The 13543-nt window shown below is 38.5% G+C and overlaps 1 protein-coding gene across 1 annotated transcript in view; it reads left to right on the forward strand.

The window, feature by feature from the left end:
* LOC126251871 (UDP-glucosyltransferase 2-like) overlaps positions 1–13543 on the forward strand; it is a 71864-nt gene that overhangs the window by 12078 nt on the left and 46243 nt on the right. The window contains exons 2-3 of the mRNA XM_049952559.1: positions 11375–11554; positions 12932–13113. Of these exons, the coding sequence (XP_049808516.1) occupies positions 11375–11554; positions 12932–13113 (362 nt within the window). The remainder of the gene's footprint in view (positions 1–11374; positions 11555–12931; positions 13114–13543) is intronic.

A 13543-nucleotide genomic window follows, 5' to 3' on the forward strand; every position in this document is an offset into this window, starting at 1 on the left:
CGTTATTACAAAAGAAGCAATAGAAATGAATGTTTCTGAAACCGCCGTCAATAGGGATGGCAGTTTGCAGTTCAGGACAGCCAGGAATCCGGCCATCATGAGCTTGAAGTAGGCACCATAGACACAGGTCGAAAACATTAACATATCTGGCGAGGAAGTTAGTGTCAGCGATGTCATAGCCAGCAGTGAGGCAATATAACAGCCAAGCTGTGGCGTCAGGGCAGTCATTTACCACTTGACAATGGCAGAGGAGAGCTCAGTCTTTAGCTCATGGGACTTTCACTGCCTCTTGCGACAGGGTGCCTGTGAAGATTTCATTAATGGTTATTGCAGATGTGATACCCTGCTAGCCACTCTTAGCCCACTGTAGTTCATAATTTACCATCCCCAAAATAAACATAAATACACTTTACCCATCTAAAATTCTTAACTGACAATAATAATATTCAGTAACATTCGTAGCCCCCCCCCCCCCCCCCGCGCCAGACTATACACAACAGATGCTCACAGCAAAACTGACCCTCCAATATGTTAAACTAAACAGAAGAGCATTTTTCACTTAATATACAGAAACTTAAATCACCACCACACTGAATGTAAACAGCTGCTGCTTGCATGGCCCCACATTGTAGCTGCTACATCAAAACCTTGCCTCTAAATACTCTTGTATCTGCAACAGAATGTCCCAAAAAATAAAAGTAAAGTATAAATTCACCCTTAATCTACTATATACATTGGTACACGTTTCTGATCAGTTTACCCTATACCTTCCTTCTCTAGCACCTCTCCACTCATCACTTTTATTCAATCATAGCTTAAGTCACTGCTGTCTACAACTTTCTTTCACCGATAATTAATTAACTAGAAAATTTTTTACATTACTTTCATCATTACCAACCACTGTTATCAACAGCATCAATCTCACTTGCATTATCTGCTTTACTACCCTTGTAAAAGTTTCATGATAATACACAACTGTTTTTATCCACAACAATTTAAAATCATTATTCCCAGCAACTATTTCATTATCATAAGTCAGCTACTGATAATCATCAATAAATGAATGTGCCTGCACAGCCTTTTCATTCATATAGTTAGCAATACAGTTTTACATCATTACCATTCAATGTACTTTCAACTGCATCCACCATTAAAACATGATATACACAACAGAAACACCATCACTTAAAACAACTGATATATAAACTATTACCTCTTCTTAATTACTTTCAATCACATGAACTACAGCCCTACAAGTAACCTCAATAACTGGAACATATACGTCCCTGTATATTTCCATCCACAAACGAATTGTCCACAGTCCTTGCTAGTTGCATCCAAATAACATCAACCCCATATCTAGAGTGTATACCTCTATGTACACCTCTATCCACAAAATCAATTCAACCATGTTTGTACCTGCATGCATACAACATTAACCTTCACTAGTCTAGAACCCACTTCACTTAATTCAGATTTTTAATGTTGCTATCACACGAATATTCATCTCATCACAACATACATTTATTCTTAAATATCTTCAACATTTCGCGGCCCTGTCAGCAACTGTATAAATATTAATTATAATTTTAATAATCAACAGCCTCGGTTGCACCGTTTACCTAGAATTTACCTAGGTTTCAGTCGGGATAACCCAACCTTCTTCAGAATAACAGTAACTACCGTCTGTCCATAGTGGACATCGTCAAGCTAAAACTACAAATCCGTAAATTATCGTCAGGCTATAAAACTTATCTAGAATTGCCTCGGCCCCACTTCGTGACCACGATGCGGCAGCCACGAGTGCTGTACTGCAACTGACCGTAGCGTAATGAGGCCCGCCTAGGAAGACACAATAACTTGCGCCTGCACATAAACTGTATGATAGTTACTTGTTGGGATAAGACGTGAACTTATCTTCTGACCTTGAATTACTAGTAAAGTGAAATAGAAGGTATAGCTGAGGAAAGGGGCTTATGTTAACCTGTGCAGAACGTACTTAGTTCGACTGTCTTAACATTTATGAAGTATTTATTGGTCATGATATGAGGAAGACATCATGTGCTTACAAGGTATGGCCTATCTAGGAAAATTTTGTGCTTAAGCGCGAATTTTAATCACCTAAAAAGAAGTTAGGGGTGGAAAGGATATTATAAAGCCAACATCGTCATTATTACGACTAGGACTAGGAATTTTTAAGACGTAATTGTTAAGCACTCACTTAGCTATAGTTACAATGCATGAACATCCTATTGACTTAGCACACAAATGGTCATGATTGAACTTATGAACAAGTTTAGATCTAATCTGTAACATCCAGGCCATATTAAATAGATGTTCATTATTCAAGATTAGTATATTTGACCTGAAATGGTCTAGAATCAAGTTAAAAACTAATGCACGTGCCTGATTGAGCTTCTTGGCGAATCTATGGTTATGAGTTACAGAAAACACTATAGTAGGGGATAATGTGGCGGCAATGGGGTACTCAATTTGACTTCATGGAGGTGATCCACACACATACTGTAAAAACTGTGTGTGGACCACTGCCATCATAATTCTGGCCTGGTGACCACTGCCATTAAACTTAGGGAATGACAGCGGAAATATGCTCAAATCTAAAGTGTGACTTGGCGAACATTGCTCCAGTCAACACATTTAAAAACTATTGACCGACATAGGTCAATTATGCTCAAAAGTAAAGTGTGACTTGGCGAACATCGCTCCAGTCAACACACTAAAAAGCTATTGACCGACATAGGTCAATTATGCTCAAAGCTAAAGTGAAACTTAGCGAACATCGCTCCGGTCAACACACTTAAAATAATTGACCGACATAGGTCAATATGTACTTAAAGAACTAGTCTAAATTATGGGAGGATGACGGGATATGGTTAAATTATGGTGCGATTTGGCGAGCAACGCTCCAAAGACACCTTTAAACGTCATTGAGTAAGATCACTTCAAACTAATCCGGCTAGTCCGAACCAAAACTTCGTATCCAGTAGATTGTGACAAGATGACGTTACTCTCTCGTCTTCCTCATATCATGACCAATGAATACTTCATAAATGTTAAGACATTAAATCTAAGTGCGTTCTGCACAGGTTAACATATACGCCCTTTTCCTCAGCTATACCTTCTATTTCACTTTACTAGTAATTCAAGGTCAGGAGCTAAGTTCACGTCTTGTCCTAACAAGTAGCTATCACACAGTATACGCGCAGGCGCAAGGTATTGTGTCCGCCTAGGTGGGCCTCATGACGCTACGGTCAGTTCCAGTACAGCACTCGTGGCTGCCGCATTGCGGTCGCGAAGTGGGGCCGTGGCAGTTCCACGTAAGTTTTATAGCCTGACCATAATTTATGGATTTGTAGTTTTAGCTTGACGATGTCCACTATGGACAAAAGGTAGTTACTGTTATTCTGAAGAAGGTTGGGTTATCCCGACTGAAACCTAGGTAAATTCTAGGTAAACGGTGCAACTGAGGCTGTTGATTATTAAAATTAAATTTAATACATTTATTCTCTCAAGCACCACAGCTGAATTCTGATCCTGACCTACTATTGTATATTAATGATGCCAAATACACTGTCGCTACAAGTTTTATTTCGATCTTATTATCCTTATCAACTAACTGAAAATATATTAATTCCTTCCCTGCGAGTCCTTGATTTATTGCTTAATATCCTCCTAATTAAATATCCACTAGCATCATCCTACCCACAATTATTTCGTCTCTTGATTCTATTTGTTTCTTGAGTCCATCCCTAAATTACATCCCAGTAGGGAAAATTTCACTTTTGTAAATTCCGTCCCAGTTGTTCCCCTTTATACATTTCAAAATTCCATTGCCTTTTTAGATGCCCCCTATGTTCTAGTACATTCAGTACTTTATCATGGAACTGGATTAGTTTAAGCTACTCTCATTAGCTGTTTACATTTTCCCAAACACTGCGTAATAAACAATTTCATCTGAGCTTTGACTTTCACAGGTCTGATCAGGACCCACCCACAAACATAATTTTAGACGCATCATTCACACTTTCCACAATATAATTCTTGCATGCACCATGAAACTTTATTGCATGGCATTTAGTTACAGCTGTAGAAGTTTATCCATTATGTGCCTGCATTACAGCTCAACTTACATTTCCAAAAACATTGCTTTTACCTACATCATCCATCCCTTTCACAAACAGCATGGTATTTGCTTTCACTTAAGAAAGTTTTACCATTGGATACTTTTATAACACGATACCCCTCACTTCTACACGTATTTATTAGTTCTAATTTACTTATACTGCTGTCTGTTTGGCTAACTTCAATATTATTTGTAACAACCACATCTTTTTTTTCTACTCCTTTAAATTGCCAGCTGAGTTTACCACTTAATCCATTACTAAAGATTTTAATTCTCATTGCCAGCCATAATCTCTTCATTCACTTTAACCATAGCCTCTCCCCATCTCAACATTACAAGTATCACACTCGAGTCTATCTCCCCTTTCATTCAGTCCCAACTCCATCTATTCTGATGACAGTTTCTCTTCTACTTTGTCTAGATTGAAAGTCAAGTTACCCAATATAAAATATATACCCCCAGATTTATCTCTAAAGCCAATTTTCAGTTTTTCTCTAAAAGTGCCCAGTTTAATGATGATACTATCCAATTTCCTACCCAAATCATTTTATCATCGTTCAAATTTTTAATCTAATTTTTTAAGAAAACCTTTAATATTATCATTCATTTGTCTCATCATTTTTAGTACACCACTCGTCATCCGTCTGTGGCCTCTCAGGCTCACTTCCACTAACTACCTTAAAGAGAACCAGAGCAGGATCTTACATGAATTAACGTGTAAATTCCAGTAAGCGCTGCGAAGTTGTTCAAAGTTCATTCAGCGTATGTTTTAAATTAAAATGGTATAATTGGTGAACTAATTAAAACCGTAAATTCAAATCGCTCGCTAACAAATGCTTAAAAGTTTCAGATTTCTGTACCGTCCACATTGTTTTGCGAACGCTACCGACACGCGAACCATTAGCCGCTCATTCATATGTGTTCACGTTACTGCTATGACAACCATCTGACTCGTATGACTATCGAAATAACGAATAACTCATTTCAAAATGGTAGCCGGTTATTTAAGCTTTCGCACTCTCGTCAGTCAAATCAATATTGTTTCGTCTTCCGGTACATAATTATAAACTACCAATTTTCCACTATACGTACGTATGATACATCAATTACGGCGCAAATTTTCTCGAACTTTCACTGCTGTCCTTGTCTTCCTGCTATGTTAATTAGTTTGTCTAGTATGTGGTATTTTGCTAGTGAAGTCCTACTTGAAGCTATTTTGATGTTAACAAATGAAAACAAATACAACCAAATACATATACACATACATAGTATGTAAGCTAATTTTGGTATGCTGCCGTTACTTTCATTATTTTATTCATTGTTATGATGAAAATTCACGTTTTTATGCACGAACTGCCTGTTCTGACTTGTAATGTAAAATACATTATGTTTACAAAAAATCCGTTATTTCATTTTGATAGAACTCCTTGAGTCCTACCCATGGACACTTAGTCTATGAAAATCGAACAAGGTGTTGTGGCGATATTAATTTCAAATTTCATTTTGATGATAAAACCTTTGACATCGAAAAACTTGAAAGCTGCTTGCTTGCTCGAGGGCGCGTTTTTTTCACTCACGCACTCGTCTTATTTTTTTCTTTGTAACGATGGTACTGGGCTTTCTGTAACGAGGCTCAGTCAGAGTTTAGGTTTACTTAGCGCCTATACTTTTCACTCAGTTCAGCCGTGACGGGCACGCCTTCCATGCCTCGTGCCAACGGTTACCACGCTGCCGGAATTTCCCAGCCATCATGCAAAATCACCTGTTCACCTCCTTCCTTCCTGCAAACGTAGTATGTCTCACAGCCTTAGTGTCTACCAATCAGTGAGACAGAGCTGCCAACACTTTCTTGTATAGGGCTGTATCCTCACAATCTACAAGAAAATTGATATATTAATAATAATAATAATAATAATTACCAAGCAACAAACCTAGGAACCAACACAACTGGATACAGATCACAAGTATACACAACATTTATTACCAGATACCCAGAATTAAAATTTTTAACAGAACAACGACTAGCTGATCAGATCCATGTAATAATCAAAAATAACAGGATACCCCAGTCAGAATTAGAAAACATCAAACAACAAGTACAACAAATACTGGAACAAAATAATGTGCAATCAGAAGAAGAAGAAAATACAGTAATGGACTCAAACATCCAAGAGCAAACAAACAAAGAACAACACGCACCAATTAAACAATCAGAGGAAAACGAAATCGTAAGACAGCCACCAGAACAAGCACAAATAGAACACGAAGTGACACAGATGTTAGATATAGAAGAAAAATTTCAGCTAACATATATAGAATACAAAGACACAAATACAGACATTAGACCATTCTTGCATAGACCACCAAATAACCCACAAGTCGAAACAACAATAAAAACTATCAACACAATCATACACAACAAAATAAATGAAAACACAACTATGGAAGAGTTACTACTGGTTTATATAGGAGCACTCACTACACTAAATATACACACTAGGCAGAGATCAGAACCAACCAACACACAGAAGAAACCCACAAAACCAGCATGGCAACACAGGCTACAGATAAAAATAGAAAAACTGAGAAAAGACATCGGACAGCTAACACAATTTATAAGAAATGAAATCTCGGAAAAAAACGAAAAAGGTTAGGTAAAATCTCACAACTAGAAGCGACAGAGCAATTAGACGAAAAGAAGCAGAAATTACAAGCATTAGCCAAACGACTCAAAAGATACAAAAAAAGTGAAAATAGAAGGAAACAAAACCAAACATTCAACACAAACCAAAAGAAATTTTACCAGACAATAGATAACACACACATTAAAATAAACAATCCACCAAACATAACAGACATGGAACACTTCTGGAGCAACATATGGTCAAACCCGGTACAACATAACAGGCATGCACGGTGGATACAAGCAGAAACAGACACATACAAGATGATACCACAAATGCCTGAAGTGATAATTTTGCAACATGAAGTCACCCAAGCAATTAATTCTACTCACAATTGGAAAGCCCCTGGAAATGATAAAATAGCAAATTTCTGATTAAAGAAGTTCACGTCAACACATTCACATCTAACTAAATTATTTAACAGTTACATTGCAGACCCATACACATCCCCTGATACACTTACACATGGAATAACTTATCTGAAACCTAAAGATCAAGCAGACACAGCGAACCCAGTTAAATATCGCCCCATAACATGCCTACCAACAATATACAAAATATTAACTTCAATCATTAAACAGAAATTAATGACACATACAACACAGAACAAAATTATAAATGAAGAACAAAAAGGCTGTTGCAAAGGAGCACGAGGATGTAAAGAGCAACTGATAATAGATGCAGAGGTGACATATCGAGCTAAAACTAAACAAAGGTCGCTACACTACGCATACATTGATTACCAAAAAGCTTTTGATAGTGTACCCCACTCATGGTTACTACAAATATTGGAAATATACAAAGTATATCCTAAATTGATACAGTTCCTAAACATAGTAATGAAAAATTGGAAAACCACACTTAATATCCAAACAAATTCAAATAATATCACATCACAGCCAATACAGATTAAGAGTGGAATATACCAAGGAGACTCATTAAGTCCTTTCTGGTTCTGCCTTGCTCTGAACCCACTATCCAACATGCTAAATAATACAAATTATGGATACAATATTACTGGAACAAACCCACACAAAATCACACATTTGCTATACATGGATGATCTAAAACTACTGGCAGCAACAAATCAACAACTCAACCAATTACTAAAGATAACAGAAGTATTCAGCAATGATATAAATATGGCTTTTGGAACAGACAAATGTAAGAAAAATAGCATAGTCAAGGGAAAACACACTAAACAAGAAGATTACATATAAGATAACCACAGCGACTGCATAGAAGCGATGGAAAAAACGGATGCCTATAAATATCTAGGATACAGACAAAAAATAGGAATAGATAATACAAATATTAAAGAAGAACTAAAAGAAAAATATAGACAAAGACTAACAAAAATACTGAAAACAGAATTGACAGCAAGAAACAAGACCACAGCTATAAATACTTATGCCATACCAATATTGACCTACTCATTTGGAGTAGTGAAATGGAGTAACACAGACCTAGAAGCACTCAATACACTTACACGATCACAATGCCACAAATATAGAATACATCACATACATTCAGCAACTGAAAGATTCACATTAAGCAGAAAGGAAGGAGGAAGGGGATTTATCGACATAAAAAACCTACATTATGGACAGGTAGACAATTTAAGAAAATTCTTTCTAGAACGAGCAGAAACTAGCAAAATACACAAGGCAATCACTCATATAAATACATCGGCTACACCACTGCAATTTCATAACCACTTCTACAACCCTTTAGATCACATAACATCAACAGATACGAAGAAAGTAAATTGGAAAAAGAAAACACTTCATGGCAAGCACCCATATCATCTAACACAGCCACACATCGATCAAGACGCATCCAACACATGGCTAAGAAAAGGCAATATATACAGTGAGACAGAAGGATTCATGATTGCAATACAGGATCAAACAATAAACACCAGGTATTACAGCAAGCATATTATTAAAGATCCCAATACCACAACAGATAAATGCAGACTTTGTAAACAACAAATAGAAACAGTATATCACATCACAAGCGGATGTACAATACTAGCAAATACAGAATACCCCAGAAGACATGACAATGTCGCAAAAATAATACATCAACAGCTTGCCTTACAACATAAACTTTTAAAACAACAAGTTCCTACATACAAGTATGCACCACAAAATGTACTGTAGAATGATGAATACAAATTATACTGGAACAGAACCATTATAACAGATAAAACAACGCCACATAACAAACCTGACATCATACTCACCAATAAAAAGAACAACTAATCGAAATATCCATACCCAATACAACAAATATACAAAAGAAAACAGGAGAAAAAATTGAAAAACACATCCAACTGGCTGAGGAAGTCAAAGACATGTGGCATCAGGATAATGTTGACATCATACCAATTATACTATCAACTACAGGAGTCATACCACACAATATCCACCAGTACATCAATGCAATACAGCTACATCCAAACTTATATATACAACTACAGAAATCCGTAATTATTGATACATGTTCAATTACCCGAAAGTTCCTAAATGCAATATAACACATACCGTACAGTTAATAGGAAGTGACGCTTGATCAAGGTCCGCGTCACTTTTCATTCTTAACCAGACTTAACGTCTGAGAAAGTAAAGAAATAATAATAATGATAGCATCTATATGCGTATAAGGTTGTACCATATTAGACTGGGTAGCCATTTGATATTAGGAGAGGCAGCCACTACGAAACCGCTGTGTGTTTACCGAATTCATCAAAATAAGTACTTAGAAACTGCTACCTACATCGAAGCAGCACGTGGTACACGATACATCACTGGCGTCCAGTTCTTCAGTACCACTCGTTTCTTTAAGTTCTAACTCAGTTGTGTTCCGCGGTGTGTGTCTTTGGAAGTCACTCTTAGCAGAAAAGTAGCAGGGTCGTTGTTAATGCTCCAGACTGAGTAAGCACTCCCTGCCGCTTAGTTTTTCTAGAGCTCGTTGTGTACAGCTGAACCACAGATTTTTGAATGTTGTCTCCTGGAGTGGTTTATTCCTTCCAGCTTATACATCGACAGTTCTATCGAAGGTACTCGTAACAGCACCGTGATGATGTTTGTTAATCATTCCACATAAAGATTCAGTAATATTTAATGATCTTCAAATATACTCTAATACAAAAAAGGAAAAGAAAATGAAAAACGACGCACCACGAGGAATTGTCCGAATGTGACGGAAATCGGTAGATGTGTCATACACGTACAGATAACATTTACTGGAGTCGCATTGTCTTCATCGACGAGTCTCGCTTCGAAATGAGCCCCAATGACCATCGAAGCGCCCCAAACAGTGACAGCATACCAACCTGATTATCGACCGCCATACGACCTGACAACCAGAAGTATTAGTCTGGGGTGCTACTTCCTTTCATAACAGCAGTCCTTTTGTCCCATCCGTGGCACCCATACAATACAGCCGTACGTCCACGATATTCTATGCCCCGTTTTGTTGCCTTTCGTGGCAAGCCATTCTGGGTTCACATACCAGCAAGGAAATGCCCGCCCGCAAATTTCGTGGTCATTAGATCACCCCGATCCAGAACGTTTGGAGTATTACGGGCAGGCGCTCCGATCAGCTCGTGATTTTGTTGATCTAACGCGTCATTTGGACAGAATCTGGCACAATATCTCCCAGGAGAACATCCGAGAACTCTGCCAATCAGTGCCTAGTGCATAAGGACCAGACTTGGACCAAAGCGTTGTCGACTTGCTCAATTTGTGAAGCTTTTTCTCTTGAAAAATCACGCAATTATTCTAAAATTGTTATCATTTCTTTGTCTGTACAAGTACCGATTTCCGTTCATTTCGGATAATCTCTTCGCCGTGCGTCGCTTTTTTTTCTTTTAATTGAGTGCATTGCTCGAATCTTGCCCAGTCCAGTAATACTGTTGTGGACAATGCTAATATCTAATCACACTGCATGCAGTAAGGCGGGTCGTAATCACAACATTGTGCAGGTACGTGGCATACAAAACACCAATGTCGTGTTCATCTCTATGCGTCAGAGGAACGATGTTTTACCCAATCAAGGACTCGAGGAAAATGTGCAAAAGAATAAGCAGCAGCCGGAATGAGAGTGGGGCCTGTTTTGCGAGTCCCTATACAGCTGCAGGTTAGCAGACTGAGCAGAATCGTTCTTGGGCGCTGATCCAATGTGCTGCGATATTCATCTGTACCTACATCGAAGTTTGCCGTCGCTGCAGTCCAACTTTGGCTGCAACGGCCAGGTGTTTTCAAAATCTTCCTGTTGCGTCCACGTGCCTTCCATATGGTCTGTCTTTGTGTCACAGTTCCTGTTTGCTGTTGTTTATTATTTCATCTATACTTTATCTGATTAGGGTCATTCCCTTCCTTTGGGCAGGACATCCCTAAAATTCGATGTAAAATTTAAAGGGTCGCTAACAAATCAGGTTACATTAGTTCCAATTCCACTGTCCGTCTGTCCATATTGTATTCAAATTCTGGGTATCACTTCTCGATGAGTGTTTAATTCATCGTGACTACATTTTCAGATGAAAAAGGAGTTGGCGTTATGTCTGTTTTTAATGATCGGCGGGAGATCATTTTGTGCAAGGATTCTGGGCGTAGTACCGACGCCAGCACACAGCCATCAGATTCCATTCCTCGCCATTATGAGAGCTCTTGCAGAGAGAGGTCACCAGGTCACTGTCATCACCACAGATCCACTGAAGGTAAGTCGTGCCACAAATCTGTTCTTTTCACAACTGATCACCCGTACTTTAAAAATAAAAGCTCTTGGATAACTGCCTCACTTACACACGGGGTAGCCGTGCGGTCATGACGACTTGTCACGGTACGCGCGGCTGCCCCCTCGGAGGTTCCAATCCTCCCTCGGGCATGGGTGTATGTGTTGTCCTTAGCGTCAGTTAGTTTAAGTTAGATTAAGTAGTGTGTAAACCTAGGGACCGATGACCTCAGCAGTTTGGTCCCACAGTCCTTACCACAAATTCCAATTTTTCTGCCTCACTTAAAATTATAAACTTAACCATACGGTACGTATGTCCACTGCAGTGAACAGCTGTTAATGTCACTTTACCATTTTCAGTCAGTCCTGAGACTTCAAATGTACGCAGTTCACTCCAGTGGAAGCTTCGAACTGGTGCTGTGCCCTGTTTGCATGTGCAACCTTAGCACTGACTGAAAATGGCAAAGAAGCGACTTAATAGCTATCCACTGCAATGGACATGTGCACCCAATGGTTAATATTCATGGAGAAAATTGTAATGCAAGGGGAATACATTGTAGTAACTTCATCAGTATCAACAGCTTAAGGGAAGCAACAGACGAGGGCTCAAGTGCTAAGTAACGGTGAATGTTTAGAATGTACTTGTACAGATGAGTTAGAAGAGGTCGCTGATGATACGTTAGGAGGTGCTGTATTTCTTGTGGCAAATTTGCTTTGCACGATAACATTTTTCATCGATCAAAATTTTTCCGTTTTAGAGAAAGAAGTGCTAAGAGTATGAAGGGAGAGAGAGTGTGAGAGAGGTAGTGAAGAAGGTGAGTGAAGAGGAAGAGGAGGGTAACAGGGAAGGGGAGGGGAGAGGTGGAGGGTGAGGGGTCGGTTTAGGGAGAATGGAGAGGATGGAATATCGGGAGGGAAGAGTTGCGGCAAGAATATGACGAGGTACGGGAAGGGGTAAATATGAGGAGAAGGGAACAGGAGAAGGGAAGATAAAGGGAGAATCACTTAATGTCATCAAAGTGTATTTACTGTGCCAGCACGCTTCCTCGCGTTGTATTACTAGCATGCCACACGTTTCATGTTTCAATGTTGACTCCTTATGTTTAGTCTACTATATGTCACCAGTGCATTGTCCATCTGTGGATCTCGAAGATTTCTTAACACTTGGATATAAGCGTTTTATGGTAGGGGCGTAGAAGATCTGATGTGAGAATATTTTCTAATAGAGGTAAAAAACTTTTAGTTTACAGTTTGGAGCAATCACGTGTGTGGATAAATATTCTGAAATAAAACATGCAGGCTGTATCAGCAGTTCATAATTCCCTGTACCTTAGAAATCAATAACCAGTACCTTCATTTTCAGGATCCCCCGAAAAATTTTACGCAGATTGATTTGTCTTTCACAAAGACGACCACAGATATACCGAAACTTGTAATGGAAATTGGACAAGCAGGACCTGTGGGAGGGATGGAAGTACTTCTGCCTCTCACTGAGACTTTGTGTAAACTCAATTTCGAGTTCCCACAAATAAAGAAACTATTGGAGTAAGTATTGTGAGACTAAGCATTTCTTCCTCTGTGACATTTACGAGTAAAGAATAGTTCTGCTGCTACAACAACGTCAGAGTTTTATATACTGTCATTTTCCGTTTACTAATTACTTTCTCTATTGCACTACTAGCGGATATCTTCCGACTCTGAGTCAGTTTCATTTCTTGAAAAAGAAACCGAAGTCATTTTAACTGGCTTAACTATTGATTCACTTGTCGTCTTATTTACACTTTCGTAAATGGAATTTGGAACACCTGAAGCACCAGTCCGACACGTATTTATCTTTATAGAGATATTACTCACATAAAGAGTATTAAAATATTAAACTTGCTTTCCTTTCGGAACTGATATCCATCATTAGCCTTAGAATTCGTTTGAGAAATTTCTTGCTATAGTCGTCCGAACTCTTTTGATCAGATTGTGT

The sequence above is a fragment of the Schistocerca nitens genome, chromosome 4 (genome assembly GCF_023898315.1).
Source record: "Schistocerca nitens isolate TAMUIC-IGC-003100 chromosome 4, iqSchNite1.1, whole genome shotgun sequence".
NCBI classification, from domain to species: Eukaryota; Metazoa; Arthropoda; class Insecta; order Orthoptera; family Acrididae; genus Schistocerca; species Schistocerca nitens.